The sequence below is a fragment of the Lontra canadensis genome, unplaced genomic scaffold, assembly GCF_010015895.1.
Source record: "Lontra canadensis isolate GAN:19392208 unplaced genomic scaffold, GSC_riverotter_1.0 scaffold46, whole genome shotgun sequence".
Classification (NCBI taxonomy): Eukaryota; Metazoa; Chordata; class Mammalia; order Carnivora; family Mustelidae; genus Lontra; species Lontra canadensis.
The window spans coordinates 8,227,990-8,241,011 of NW_022631040.1; the positions used below are offsets into that span (position 1 = coordinate 8,227,990).

The 13,022-nt window shown below is 37.8% G+C and overlaps 1 protein-coding gene across 1 annotated transcript in view; it reads right to left on the reverse strand.

Moving 5' to 3' along the window:
- USH2A (usherin) overlaps positions 1 to 13,022 on the reverse strand; it is a 678,599-nt gene that overhangs the window by 89,072 nt on the left and 576,505 nt on the right. Inside the window, exon 60 of the mRNA XM_032872913.1 lies at positions 3,227 to 3,581. Within this exon, the coding sequence (XP_032728804.1) occupies positions 3,227 to 3,581 (355 nt within the window). The remainder of the gene's footprint in view (positions 1 to 3,226; positions 3,582 to 13,022) is intronic.

The window sequence follows — 13,022 nt, forward strand, 5'->3', positions numbered from 1 at the left end:
GAGACTCAATGAGACTATTTAGTGATACCTCTTGCAAGTCTGTGGATTAAACTGTAATCCTGCAATTGTGGGGATGGATTCTGTGCCTTGCCAATTAAAAATCTAGTTCTGTTGCTCTGGAGAATGCTAGCCAGAGTGGTCAGTGAAACAAAAGCTTGAAATATTTCCTAGGGCAGGCACAGACAGGGAAGAAGACAGTAAAGATGTTTAGCTAGTATAGGAATTAGAGAAAAACTAAGTAGAGCCAGGAAGACACTCAGAGAGAGAGATTTGAAAGGGAATCATTAGTACATGAGCAGCAGAAACCTAGAAGCAAAGAAATTTAGAAATCTGAAATGCCTAGAAGTAATAAAGTGTGCCTCAGACTTGATTACTCAACTTCCCCTTCAGTCTCTGCTCTGCCCAAGGGTCCAGTCTCGTGGTAGCCTTCAACAATACAGCTGACTGTAGTATTGAGTATTGGCATACTGAATATGGTGCTCAATGATCATTTGCCAAATTGGATTGAATTGTCAATAATCTGTTCTTGACCCTGAAGGTTCATTGCACTGGTTTAAAGAAGTCATGCTGTTCTGAACAGGAAGGGATGGACTTAAGTGACAGGAGGAAGGATTTGGGTAGGATTAAAAAAAAATTCTTCTCTGATGGTAAGGAATTGGAATTACATGGTAGAACCCTCTTCTTTAATTTTTTTTTTTTTTAATGCTCAAACATGTTCTCTTGGGATGTAGGAATGTGTGAAGCTCAAAGACTATAGTTTATTTTTCTGATTCTTTCTTTCAAAGATGTCAGCCCATAAAGAGTCACAGTGGTGTCCTGCCCTGGAAATCTGGCTTGCTAATCACAATGTCTGAACACTGGTCCGACTGGTCTATGGGAGATGTCCTTGATTGCTTAACAAGTTCAGATTGGGCTTTTCCTAATAACCCTAATGAAATCTTTTCTCGGGATTCTCAGGGCCAGAGATCCAGATTGGTGGGGGGGGGGTGGCGGTTATTCTGAACACACACAGAGATGCAAACATTATAAAATAGGGTGGAAATAGTACTGTTTCCTGATCATTCTGGCTATCCTCTTTAGCATTGTGCAAGGATTACTCTTTGGAAAATGGAAGAGCACAGCAACACTGGGCTGCCAGGTAGGGGCTGTGTTGGCAGGGCCCATGGATAAAGGTGCTTAAAGATGCTTAAAGCTTGGGGCAACAGGCCTTCCTCTCTTTTAGGAACTTTTCAGAGTGATAAAAACAGAACCTGGCAGGTTAAATACAAGACAGAGTTCATTGTATACTTTAAATCTTGTGTTGTGAGATGAAACTAGCTATGAAAGAATGATGTAGAGGGTATTCCATAAGAGAATTCCAGTAGAATTGTTTTAGGAAATTAAATGTTTAGGCTCAGGCCTCTAAAAGCCATATTTTAAAATCAGAGGTTTAATTATTGCAATATTAGTGCCTTTAATAAAAATATTTAAAGTGTCATTCAGAAAGCCTTTGTCAAGAGTTTTTTAGTATTTTTACTTTATTTTTTAGGATTTTGCTTTCAGGTGGAAGTTTAGAACATGAATTCCAATGATATGGTAAGAAGTCACAGATTTCTCCACGGATCACATATCAACTAAAAAAGATCTACACTTAAGAACACTGCTTCTAATGCTTATAATGAAGGCTCTAGGAAGATGTAATGTGAAAGATAATTAAATACAACATAAAAAATAAAGTACCAGTTCTGAATTCTAAATAAAATGAAGACAAATACTATCTCTTTAATTCACAGGCTGCTTATTTTTTAGTCATATGAAAAAAATTGAACATAAGGAGAGGAAGAAGATATTGTACTTTAAACTATTCATTTATAACTGTTCTTTCAGAGTTTCATTACAATATATTTTCTCAGTATTATTTAGACATTTTGATAAAGTTTATACTTTATAAGATAACCTTCAGGTATATTTGGGTGCCTAGAAGGGGAGCACAGGAGCATGGTCTACTTTTTGAAAAATGCTTTATTCTGACTATTTTTTCTTATTATGAGGGATTTTCATATATAGCAAGGTCTTGCCACATCTTAAAAACCGTATGTATTTAACTGCTAAGACCACAAGTTTCATCTTTTCCATGAAGACTCTTTAGTTTGAGGGTTTCCTACTGACCTCTCAAAGCATTTTTTTTTAAAGATTTTATTTATTTATTTATTTGACAGACAAAGATCACAAGTAGGCAGAGCAGCAGGCAGAGAGATAGGAGGAAGCAGGCTCCCTGTTGAGCAGAGAGCCTGATGCGGGGCTTGATCCCAGGACCCTGGAATCATGACCTGAGCCAGAGGCAGAGGCTTTAACCCACTGAGCCACCCAGGCACCCCCTCTCAGAGCATTTTTTGACTAACTCTTGGTAGTTGATAGTCTCTCTTGTATTGTGGTTTACGGCTTGGTAGGTGGTGGGTGGAATTTGGGACCTGAATCACCATGTGGTGGATATTATAGCCTATCATGCACTACTTCTCTGATTCTTTCTCATGTTCAATTCTCATCTCTGCTGTATGATAAAAAAGAAAGCTCCCTGATAAAAGAACCATCCTATTTCCCTATTTCCCATAGAACATCAGCACATGCCAGGTGGAACGAAAGCTCTCAGAAGATGCTAGTGAACTCAATTAAATTGTTTTATAGGCCAGAGGTGATCAACCCAGAAAAATAAGTTATGGTGCATGTGATATCTATACCTATATCTATATCTATATCTGTATCTATATCTATATCTACATCTATATATCATCCACGTAGATCTAGAAATTTTAACTTTTTTTCTCAAAAAGCCAATCATATCATATCTATCTATATATCTGTTCTGAATTTGTATCTATATATGTGTCTGTACCAAATCTGTATCTGTATCTATATCCATATCTGTCTAATTTTATCTATGCTTCATCCCCCTGAGAGATACAGAGACACATTTAGTATCCCCATTTAATGGATCACACAAAGAGAGGTTCGCTTATTTGCTTGAGGTAATACAAATTAATCGTGGCCTGAAAACTGGTCTCCAGTGTCCCTTATACTCAGTTCCATATCTTCCCTGTGACTACACTGCTCTTTTTCACATGTGAAAGATTTTAAGGTATTTAAGCTCTAACTGAAAAAAAAAAATGATAACCTGGATAAAGAATAAATTTCAACATATTCACCTGATACTCTAAGCATCTGTTACTCTCTTTTCCTAAGGTCTTACCGTCATGGTGAAAGCATGCACAGTAGAGACGTTAAATGTTGGATCATTGGGTCTTTCTTGGTAGACCACATGGTACTGGGAGATAATGCCGTTGGGAGAGTCTGGCTTCGTCCAGTTCAGCAGAACCGAATGAGCACTGGTGGCTTGTGCCCAAGGTGCTAGCAGATACTGAGGTGGGGCTTCCAGGGTCCGTGCTGATGACCACAGACTCTCCACTGACCCCCTAGAGTTGTGGGCTCTGACTTGGTATTCGTAGAGCGTGAAAGGCATCAGAGTATCCGAAGCATCAGTGAATTCAAGGGCTCCTTCTGCCCAGACAAACAAAAGGGACTCGTCTTCAATGCCAGCAGGACGTCTGAAAGGAGACCAGGAAGGCAATCAGGGACAGCTGTACACTTCAAAGGAAGGTTTGCACATAGAGGAAGAAATTGCTTTTCAGAAGAATTTGTTATCAATTCAAGCGCTCCTTTCCAGTGTCATAATGAAGACCAGATGGAAGAGGGCACAAGAGACCCGATTCAATATAATTTTTTAAGAGTGTTTTTAAAAATATATATTTGGCTAATCATAAAGAATGTATATATTTCCTAGAAAACATGGAAAACACAGAAGAAATAAAGACATTTAAACTGTGCAGCACCATCCATAATTACATTTTATTGTATTACCTTAGAAACTTTTCCTTAAAAACACCTGCCTATGCCATATATAGAAACACATACATTATTTAGAAACTTAAAAAAATCAGAAGCATAGATGTAAGCACTATTAAGACATTTAAAAAATATTTCTGGGGGCACCTGGGTGGCTCAGTGGGTTAAAGCCTCTGCCTTCGGCTCAGGTCATGGTCTCAGGGTCCTGGGATCGAGCCCCGCATCGGGCTCTCTGCTCGGCAGGGAGCCTGCTTCCTCCTCCCTCTCTGCCTGCCTCTCTGCCTACTTGTGATCTCTCTCTCTCTGTCAAATAAATAGATTTAAAAAAATATTTCTGGATCTTTGTCTGTTTACAAGTACGTGAAATGTATGCATGCGCACATGAATTATATTGCACAATTTTATTTTTTGCACATCTGGAAATTACACTATACAGAATTATTGGAAGTTGACAGTATTGGGAATTCATACCCTTCTATAGTAGCTGGACTGCCGTAAGTATTCTGATTGTTTCATCTCCCTGTACCCACGTCTATTGCTAATGTCTCGTAAACTTACTCTGAACTCGGCTGTATGACTCTTATTGGTCAACATGACACTAGCAAACATGACGAATGAAGAGACCTGAAAAGTGTTTACACATTGAGCACGACCCTCTTACTGCTCCTGGGACGACAAGATCTTTGTGTGAAATAACCCTGGCCAGCACCGTGAAGGAAGAGGAATGACGAAGAGAAGCCCACACACGGTTCTAATTCTCTTTTCCCTTGCACAGGGTTATTTTGCATCTGCTTCTAGGATATTTAAAAAATGTTTGGAATTCACATTTTGCCTGTCACACATTTTCTCTTCATCTGAATTTTCTCTTCTTTAATTAAGCCATTACCCTTCAAAGTAAGGGCTGTTCTTATATTCATCAACAAACCTTTACTGAGCAAACTTTTACTGGTTATTCTCTGCTTAAACTGTAATATACACCACACCTTGTACCAGGAGCAGAAGTACACATTCCTTCTCTAAAGGAACTCATGGGTGAATCGAGAAGATAAGTGCAAATTAATGAAAATAACATGATAAATTATATCACACGAATTTGCTCTAGAGATCTTTAAAGGGCAAAAATCAAATTCCTTTTAGATGTCTTCTCCAACACCCAGTAAAATTCACATTACACTCAAAAAAATCCTCAGATGCCTGAGAAAGGGATTCTTCAGTCCCATCTATAGATTTGACTGATACAAAAACCAAGGCCCATGCATACTATTTGATACTCAATATGTAGAACATTAAACATCTAAGCAAGAGAAATGGATTTGTCAGTTGTTAGTATAGCTCCAACATCTGATGTTTCATTTGGAACAGTTATTTGCTCACCTGGATATAAAATTATGATAAAAAACAACAACAACAACAACAACAAAAAACACCCACAAATGAAAAAATTAAAAAAAAAAAGTCTGGTTAGCTGCAGACCTAATCAGAAGGGGAAACTCCTAAGGAATCACGGTTGGTCTATTTCTGTATTCCCAGCATCTGAGCCCTATAAATTCTATATATATATATATTTTTTGAGGAAGTAGCCAAAAGACATGTAAGTCCATGGCTTCTCTGCATTTTTGCCTCATCTCTATTAACTCTTTTTACCTACTAGGGTAGTATTCCAGGTTGGGAAAGGATGTACGTAAGAGATGACCCTCTCCTCTCCTACTCAGCTTCTGCTCTGTATGAGAGAGACTGATGGATAAGGCAGTATTTTCCAGGCCGTTAGGAGTATTTAATGAACACGCTCTTCAGATGCCAGGATGGTCACATGCTGCCATATCAGATTAGCCATCAAAATGGAAAGGGTTATTAAGGCAAAGTAAATGACAGTACCTCTCACAAAAAGGCAGGATATTTAAAATCTCTGGCTTTGGGAATTTGATGATCCTCAAGTTGATAAATCACAATGACCTAAGCATGAGCAATGACAAGCCTCCCGCTGGAGACCATAGAGGCTTCCTAGATACCTCTCAGTGACCTGCAATTAAGTTTCGGCAACCCACCTCATTATTCCTCGCTACCATGCGAGGGCCAGATTCTGCACTCAGTGTCGGTTTGCAGGGTTTGGCCTTTGTACTTGCTGCAGATACTAGGTACCAGGTGTGTCATTGGGAGGGATCCATTCTAATGAGGACCACAGGGCTCACAGCCAAGGACTCCTCTCCGAGTTTTTAAAAGGTGTTTGCAAGGAACATAATACAGCAAACAAACATAAACTTCTATGGGGAAATAAAATTGTCTGTTTTGTCTGGCTTCAACCTTTCTATGACAATTCAATTAATTTTTATTAAACTCTCATGAATTCCCACATTGAGGTCTAGCTGTGGTTGTGACATTCTTTGAAAAATTGCCTGAAAACATGAATTAAAAAAAAAAATCTGTGCTATGTGAGAGATTAAATATTATGTTAGCTTCAAGTTTATCTACCAAAACAATTAAAGGATGTAACCTGGTTAAGTACTTCTTGCTACTATTGAATACTCAATAAAGTAACATTATATTGAGGTAAACACTCCATCTATGGTATTAAAAGAATAGAATCTCTTCAGGTCTGGATGAACTTTGAACAGAAGAAGTTAAGTAGATGACAATTATTCTTAATTTATTTAAGATTTAGGCTTCAACTGTTCATTTAACTAGAAGTGTTTCCTCCTGAACCGTCTGTGTTTAGGGAAATCACATTCTCAGTTCTCTCTGAATAGCCAAATGGTTATTCTATGCTTAAACTCATTTGGGAGATATTTCAATAATGAACGCTCTTTTCCAACTAGAGTTAATTTAAGGTTACTTAATGCTAAGAAAAAAATAAAAATAAGTATTAAAACTAGGAACCATATATTTTAAAAGATTCATACTTATGTTTTCCTACTATAGTACAATCTTAAAAAACAAAACTCCTTATCCCTCTATTTCCTGTGACAATTCTTAGCACTTGTCTTCAGAAACAACCAAAGCAAAATCCTGTAATTCAGTTCATTTCCCATAGCAATTTCAGATTATGAAAGTGCCACCCTCAACTTATGAAGAATAATAATAATACTAATTTAAATATAAAACCCAAAACACCTGTAGTCTGAGGAGATAAGTTGTAGGTCTAGGCCTACACCACTTGAGTAGATGACGGTGGGCAAAACTCACATGCACTCTCTAGTTTCCATTTCACTTTGTGAACTGGAGTTAATAACCTTATAATGTGTGATGTCCTAGCATTTTGGTAAGAATTATATGAAATTATGCACATGAAAATCCACTGGGCTAAACATAACACATGATACAAATGAAATTATCATAGAAATGGCGTCCAAAGCTGCTTTTAGGAAGACAAATCCAGCAGTCACATGAAGGCTGCATTGAATGGGAACAGTTAATCAACTAGATTTGGAATCTGATGATAAAATAATTATCCATTACTCATAAAAGTACAAAAATGCAGCCTTAGTATCAGAAGGTTACAGTTGTGATCGCCAATGTGTTACTACTTACGTGACTTTGAATGAGTCATATGAAAGTGTTCTCAGAATAATTTTATATTTGTATAAAATAATGAGGAAATTTCTTACCTTAAAGGGACACTAGTAAAAACCTAATATATATTCAAGAGATTTTTATTTGTTGGGAATATAAGGGAAAACCATTTGGAATATGGCATTTGGTATTATCAACTAAAGTTAAATGGATGCATAGCCTATAACCCTGTAATGAAACTCCCAGGTATAGATAGCATCATCAGAAATGCATATATAGTCACAATAATATATGTAGAAAGATATTGAGAGCAGCACCCTTTTCTATAAATTTCAAAAGTAGTAAAGATTTATCTGTGTATTGGAAGGTTTCCTTTTAGGGGTGCCTGGCTGGGTCAGTCAGTTAAGTGGCTGCCTTCAGCTCAGGTCATTGTCCTGGGATTCAGCCCCGCATTGGGCTCTCTGCTCTGTGAGGAGTCTGCTTCTCCCTCTCCCTCTCCCTCTTCTGCCACTCTGCCTGCTTGTGTTCTCTCTCACTCTCTCTCTGTCAAATAAATAAATAAAATCCTTTAGAAGGTTTCCCTTTGGGAGGCAGTGACAAAAAGATACAAGGGGTACTCTGAATTAGTTATATTTAGGGTTACTCTGCTTCTACATTGATGGCTTTTTTAAAATTAATCACAGACCTGTTCACTTTTTAAAAATTGAGTTGGTCATATATACAATAGAGTATTATGCCTCCATCAGTGTGGAGATTCCTTAAGAAATTAAAAATAGAGCTATCTTATGACCCTGCAACTGCACTACTGGGTATTTACCCCAAAGATACAGATGTAGTGCAAAGAAGGGCCATCTGTAACACAATGTTCATAGCAGCAATTGCCACAGTCACCAAACTGTGGAAAGAACCAAGATGTCCTTCAACAGATGAACGGAGAAAGAATATATGGTCCATATATATAGTGGAGTATTACGTCTCCATCAGAAAGGATGAATACCCAACTTTTGTATCAGCATGGACGGGACTGGAAGAGATTATGCTGAGTGAAATAAGTCAAGCAGAGAGAGTCAATTATCATAAGGTTTCACTTATTTGTGGAGCATAAGGAACAACATGGAGGACATTGGGAGGTGGAGCAGAGAAGTGAGTTGGGGGAAACTGGAGGGGGAGGTGAACCATGAGATATTGTGGACTCTGAGAAACAAACTGACTATTTTGGAGGGGAGGAGGGTGGGGGCTTGGGTTATTGAATGCCAATAGGTAGTCACACAATGAAGAGGTCATCTCAACAGACCACATGAGAATAAAGATAGATCCTGAACAATTGATGGTAGAGGAAATGGTAACACAGGAGATTTACCAAATACCGTTGAAGGTTGACTCATCCGGCTTCGTGGAGTGAGTAGATACTCTGGTGTTGGGGGATGAGATGTTAAAGATCATTTAAAAGTGTTAAGACTTAATCCCACTTAGAATGGTAGCGATTTGCCACGCAACTGGCCTGTGCTTACCATTCCAGTTTCCTGTTCCAGATTTCTATTCCATCTGATATTCCAGTCATAATCAAATGCTTGTCTACCGTTCCCTTCTATTCCATGATGGTTCATGCTTCCATGGCTCTGACATGTCAGTTTTGTTCTGCAATGCCTTGCCGCACAGTTTCTTCATCCTCCCCCCGCCTTTTTTGTTTTTTTAAGATTTTATTTATCTGACAAAGATTACAAGTAGGCAGAGGGGCAGGCAGAGAGAGAGGGGGAAGCAGGCTCCCCGCTGAGCAGAGAGCCCAATGCGGGGCTCAATCCCAGGACCCTGGGATCATGACCTGAGCCGAAGACAGAGGCTTAACCCACTGGGCCACCCAGGCGCCCCATCCTCCTCCATCTATAGGCTAACTCTAATTCATCTTTTAAGCTCCACCACAGTCACCTTCTCCAGGAAGTCTTCTCCTTGCTTCTCTCTCAGATAATTATCATGTTCTCTTTTGTGCTAAGTCTTTTTTCAACTGATTCACTTGTAACACTATAATGTAATATATTTTCTTTCTTTTCTATCTCCTATACCATACTGCAAGCTCCTGAAGGTGAAGACTCTCTCTTACTTATCTATATATTCTCAGCCCCTAGGGAAGCATGACACACTGTAATAAACAGTAATTATTTTGTAAGCAATGACTGGGTGATGGACTGGTTGACAAGAAGAGATCCAAATTCTCTGGAACCTGGTTAACTAGAAAAATGTGCCCATTATTAATTTGTTGTTTCTGAGCAATAACCCTTGCCGTCAATAATGGTTTTATGACGGTGAAGCTGGGACTTTGCAATGGCATTTCTGCTTTACTGGTTGAGTCTATGTTGAGCTCTGCCAATAGGGGGCGCCACAGGGAACTCAGAAGACTGATAGGAAAAAAGAACTGGCTCCTTACTCTTTGCTTCCTGTTTTGCTTGCTGATTATGAAATCATCTCTCCAGCCAGGATTTTTCACCCTGAAAATAACAAATCCTTCCTCCTTATGAGAAATTTGAGTATAAAATTTTAACACTTGGTAAAACTAGCTTTATTTCATGCCTTCCTGCCAGACACCTGAATCAGCTGGAAGCTGACTCTTCTTCAAGTGTCTGGGTCCCAGCATGGGGCTGGCGGTGGGAGTGGGAGCTCTCCCCTCTAGTTACTAAGTTTTTAAGAATTCTAGCTTTCTCAGTCCCAAGGGTAGTATGCATTTCCTGCTGTTGTCACCTGCATGATATCTTAGAGTTCACTTTTTATCCTTCCAGTTACCTAGTTAACAAATTTACAACTAGTTAACAATTATGTATGTTAAACTCAGTTAAAATAACTGTTGTGGTTTTCTTTCCCAAGCAGAACTTGCTACAGGGAGTGAAGATGATGTTTATAGAAAGAGAGAAATAGGAAAATCATAAACAGGGTGAGGATTGATTTGCATCTGGACTAACAATTTATTATTTTGTCTTTATCATGCCATATGATATGTTTGTTGTGAAAAGTAATTAGAAACTATGGATGAGCAAAAACACAAGTACAGGCAGTCCTCAACTTACGATGGCTTGACTTAAATTTTTTTTTTTTACTTTATGACTATGTGAAAGTGATATGCATTCAGTAGAAAATGTACTTCAGATTCTGAGTTTTGACCTTTTCCCAGGATAGCAGTATGCCCTAAGATACACTTTCAGAATTTGGGGCAGTGGCAGTGAATGGCAGCTTTTGTCAGCCACACAATCACAGGGTAAACAACTGACACATTTCCAGCCTTTCTGTAGCGACACAAACATTCCATTTTATACTTTTAGTACGGTGTTCAATAAATTACATGAGATGTTCAACACTTTGTTCTAAAATAAGATTAAAATTGTTATAAAATTTATAAAATATAATATAAAATATAAAAATAACACAAATATTATTTCTGTTAGATGATTTTGCCCAACTGGAGGATAATGTAAGTGTTTGGAACACATCTAAAATAGGCCAGCCTGAGTCATGATGTTGTATGTTAGATGTATTTTTTTAAGATTTTATTTATTTATTTGAGAGACAGAGTGAGAGCACGAGTAGGGGAGGAGCAGAGGGAGAGGGACAAGCAGACTGTTGAGCATGGAGCCTGACACTGTACTTGATCTCATGCCCTTGGGATCATGACCTGAGCCGAAATCAAAAGTCCAATGCTCATTCAACTGAGCCACCCAGGGACCCCTGGTATGCTAAATGTATTAAATACATTTTTTAAAGGTTTTATTTATATATTTGACAGACAGAGATCACAAGTAGGTAGAGAAGGAGGCAGAGAGAGAGAGGAGGAAGTAGGCTCCCTGCTGAGCAGAGAGCCCGATGCAGGGCTTGATTCCAGGACCCTGGGATCACGACCTGAGCTGAAGGCAGAGGCTTTAACCCACTGAGCCACCCAGGCGCTCCTTAAATACATTTTTGACTGATAGTATTTTCAACTTAAAATGGATTTATTGGGATATAACCCCGTAGTAAGTTGAGAAGGAACTGTATTTAAAAGGATTGTGCTTGGGGCCCCTGGGTGGCTCAGTTGGTTAAAGGTCTGCCTTTGTCTCAGGTCATGATCCCAGAGTCGTGGGATCGAGCCCTGCATTGGGCTCCCTGACCTGCTTCTCCTTCTGCCCCTCCCTCTTCTCATGCTTTCTCTCTCTCAAATAACTAAATAAAAATCTTAAAAAAAATAAAAATTAAAAAAGGGTTGTGTTTAACTCTCTGGGAGATTCGCATTGTTAAGTTATTTTGTTGTTGTTTCCAGACATTTTTTATGCACATATAAATGAAAAGAAATATTCTATATATTTAAAGAAAAACAGAATCATCCTTGGCATGCTGTTGTACAGTCTGCTTCTTTTATTATCATGAATCTTTTTCCTTATCCTTAAATATTTGTAACAGCCAGATTTGTCTTCCTAAATCATGGTACATCTTTATTGTACACCTAGGATGACTTCCTACTTTTATCATGCTTGATATTTAACACAGGACTTCTACATACCTTACTTCATTTAATTCTTACAAAATTCGAGGAGGTTATTCTTTATGTTTATTAGCCTAACTTTACATAAAAATGAAGCTTGAGGGATATAATGACTTCCCCAAGGTCACGTAACTTTTAAGTCTTTGACCCAGCACCTGGAAACCATATCTTCTGTCAACAAACGCCAAGCTCTGTCCACTTTATCACACTGCTTTTCTGTTTTACCTGAAAGTTGCAATGGCTTACATTGCCTCCAAATAAAAAATCTAAACTCTTAGCCTAGTATTTCAAGTCTTCTAAAATCTACTATCAAGATGGTTGTCAAAATTCTCCCTACAAATAACAAAGGGTCCAGCCAAGCTTGACCATCACTTGAACACTATGACTTTAGCGTTGGGAATTTGGTTCATTCTATTAATTTTATTCACCTGAGATATCTTTGTCATCAGGCTCTGGTTATTAAAATCCTGTCCACTATAAATGAAATAGAAAACAAAATCCTGAAAGGGACCGGATGATACATGACGATTTCGTATAGATGGCATTTCAAGTCAGTGAATTATAAAATAATGTTGAAAAACTAGATAGTTTTTAAAAAAAAATAAATGCATAGATTTCTTTTCTCATTCTCTAAAACAAAATCAAGTCTTATATTTAGATATAAGGAGGAGAACCCATAAAATTGCTGGAATAATTGATGTGTTATTTTAATATCATCAAAGGGAGAATTTCATTACTATATAAAGAATATAAGAATTACTATATAAAGATGAATGAGAAATAGTCTAAAAGAAAATAGTCTAAGGATATGCAGTATTTATATACACACATAAATAGCAAGGAAATATTTAAAATAAATGAATGACTTCACTTATAATGACCAAATTTTAATTAAAACAATAATATGCCATTTAAAATATTGAACTGGCAAAGATTTGAAAAACTGATAAGACCCCCTATTGACAGGAGTTTTCAGAATTAAAATTCTTACAACCTTTTTTAGAAGACTATTGAGCAAACTCTAGGAATTTAAAATGTACAAAATTTGACCCTGCCCTTTTAGGACTAAGAATAATCCTTCATTTGCTCTTTGTGAAGGTGTTTTTTTTGAGAGTTGCTGTTGTAATGAAAACTT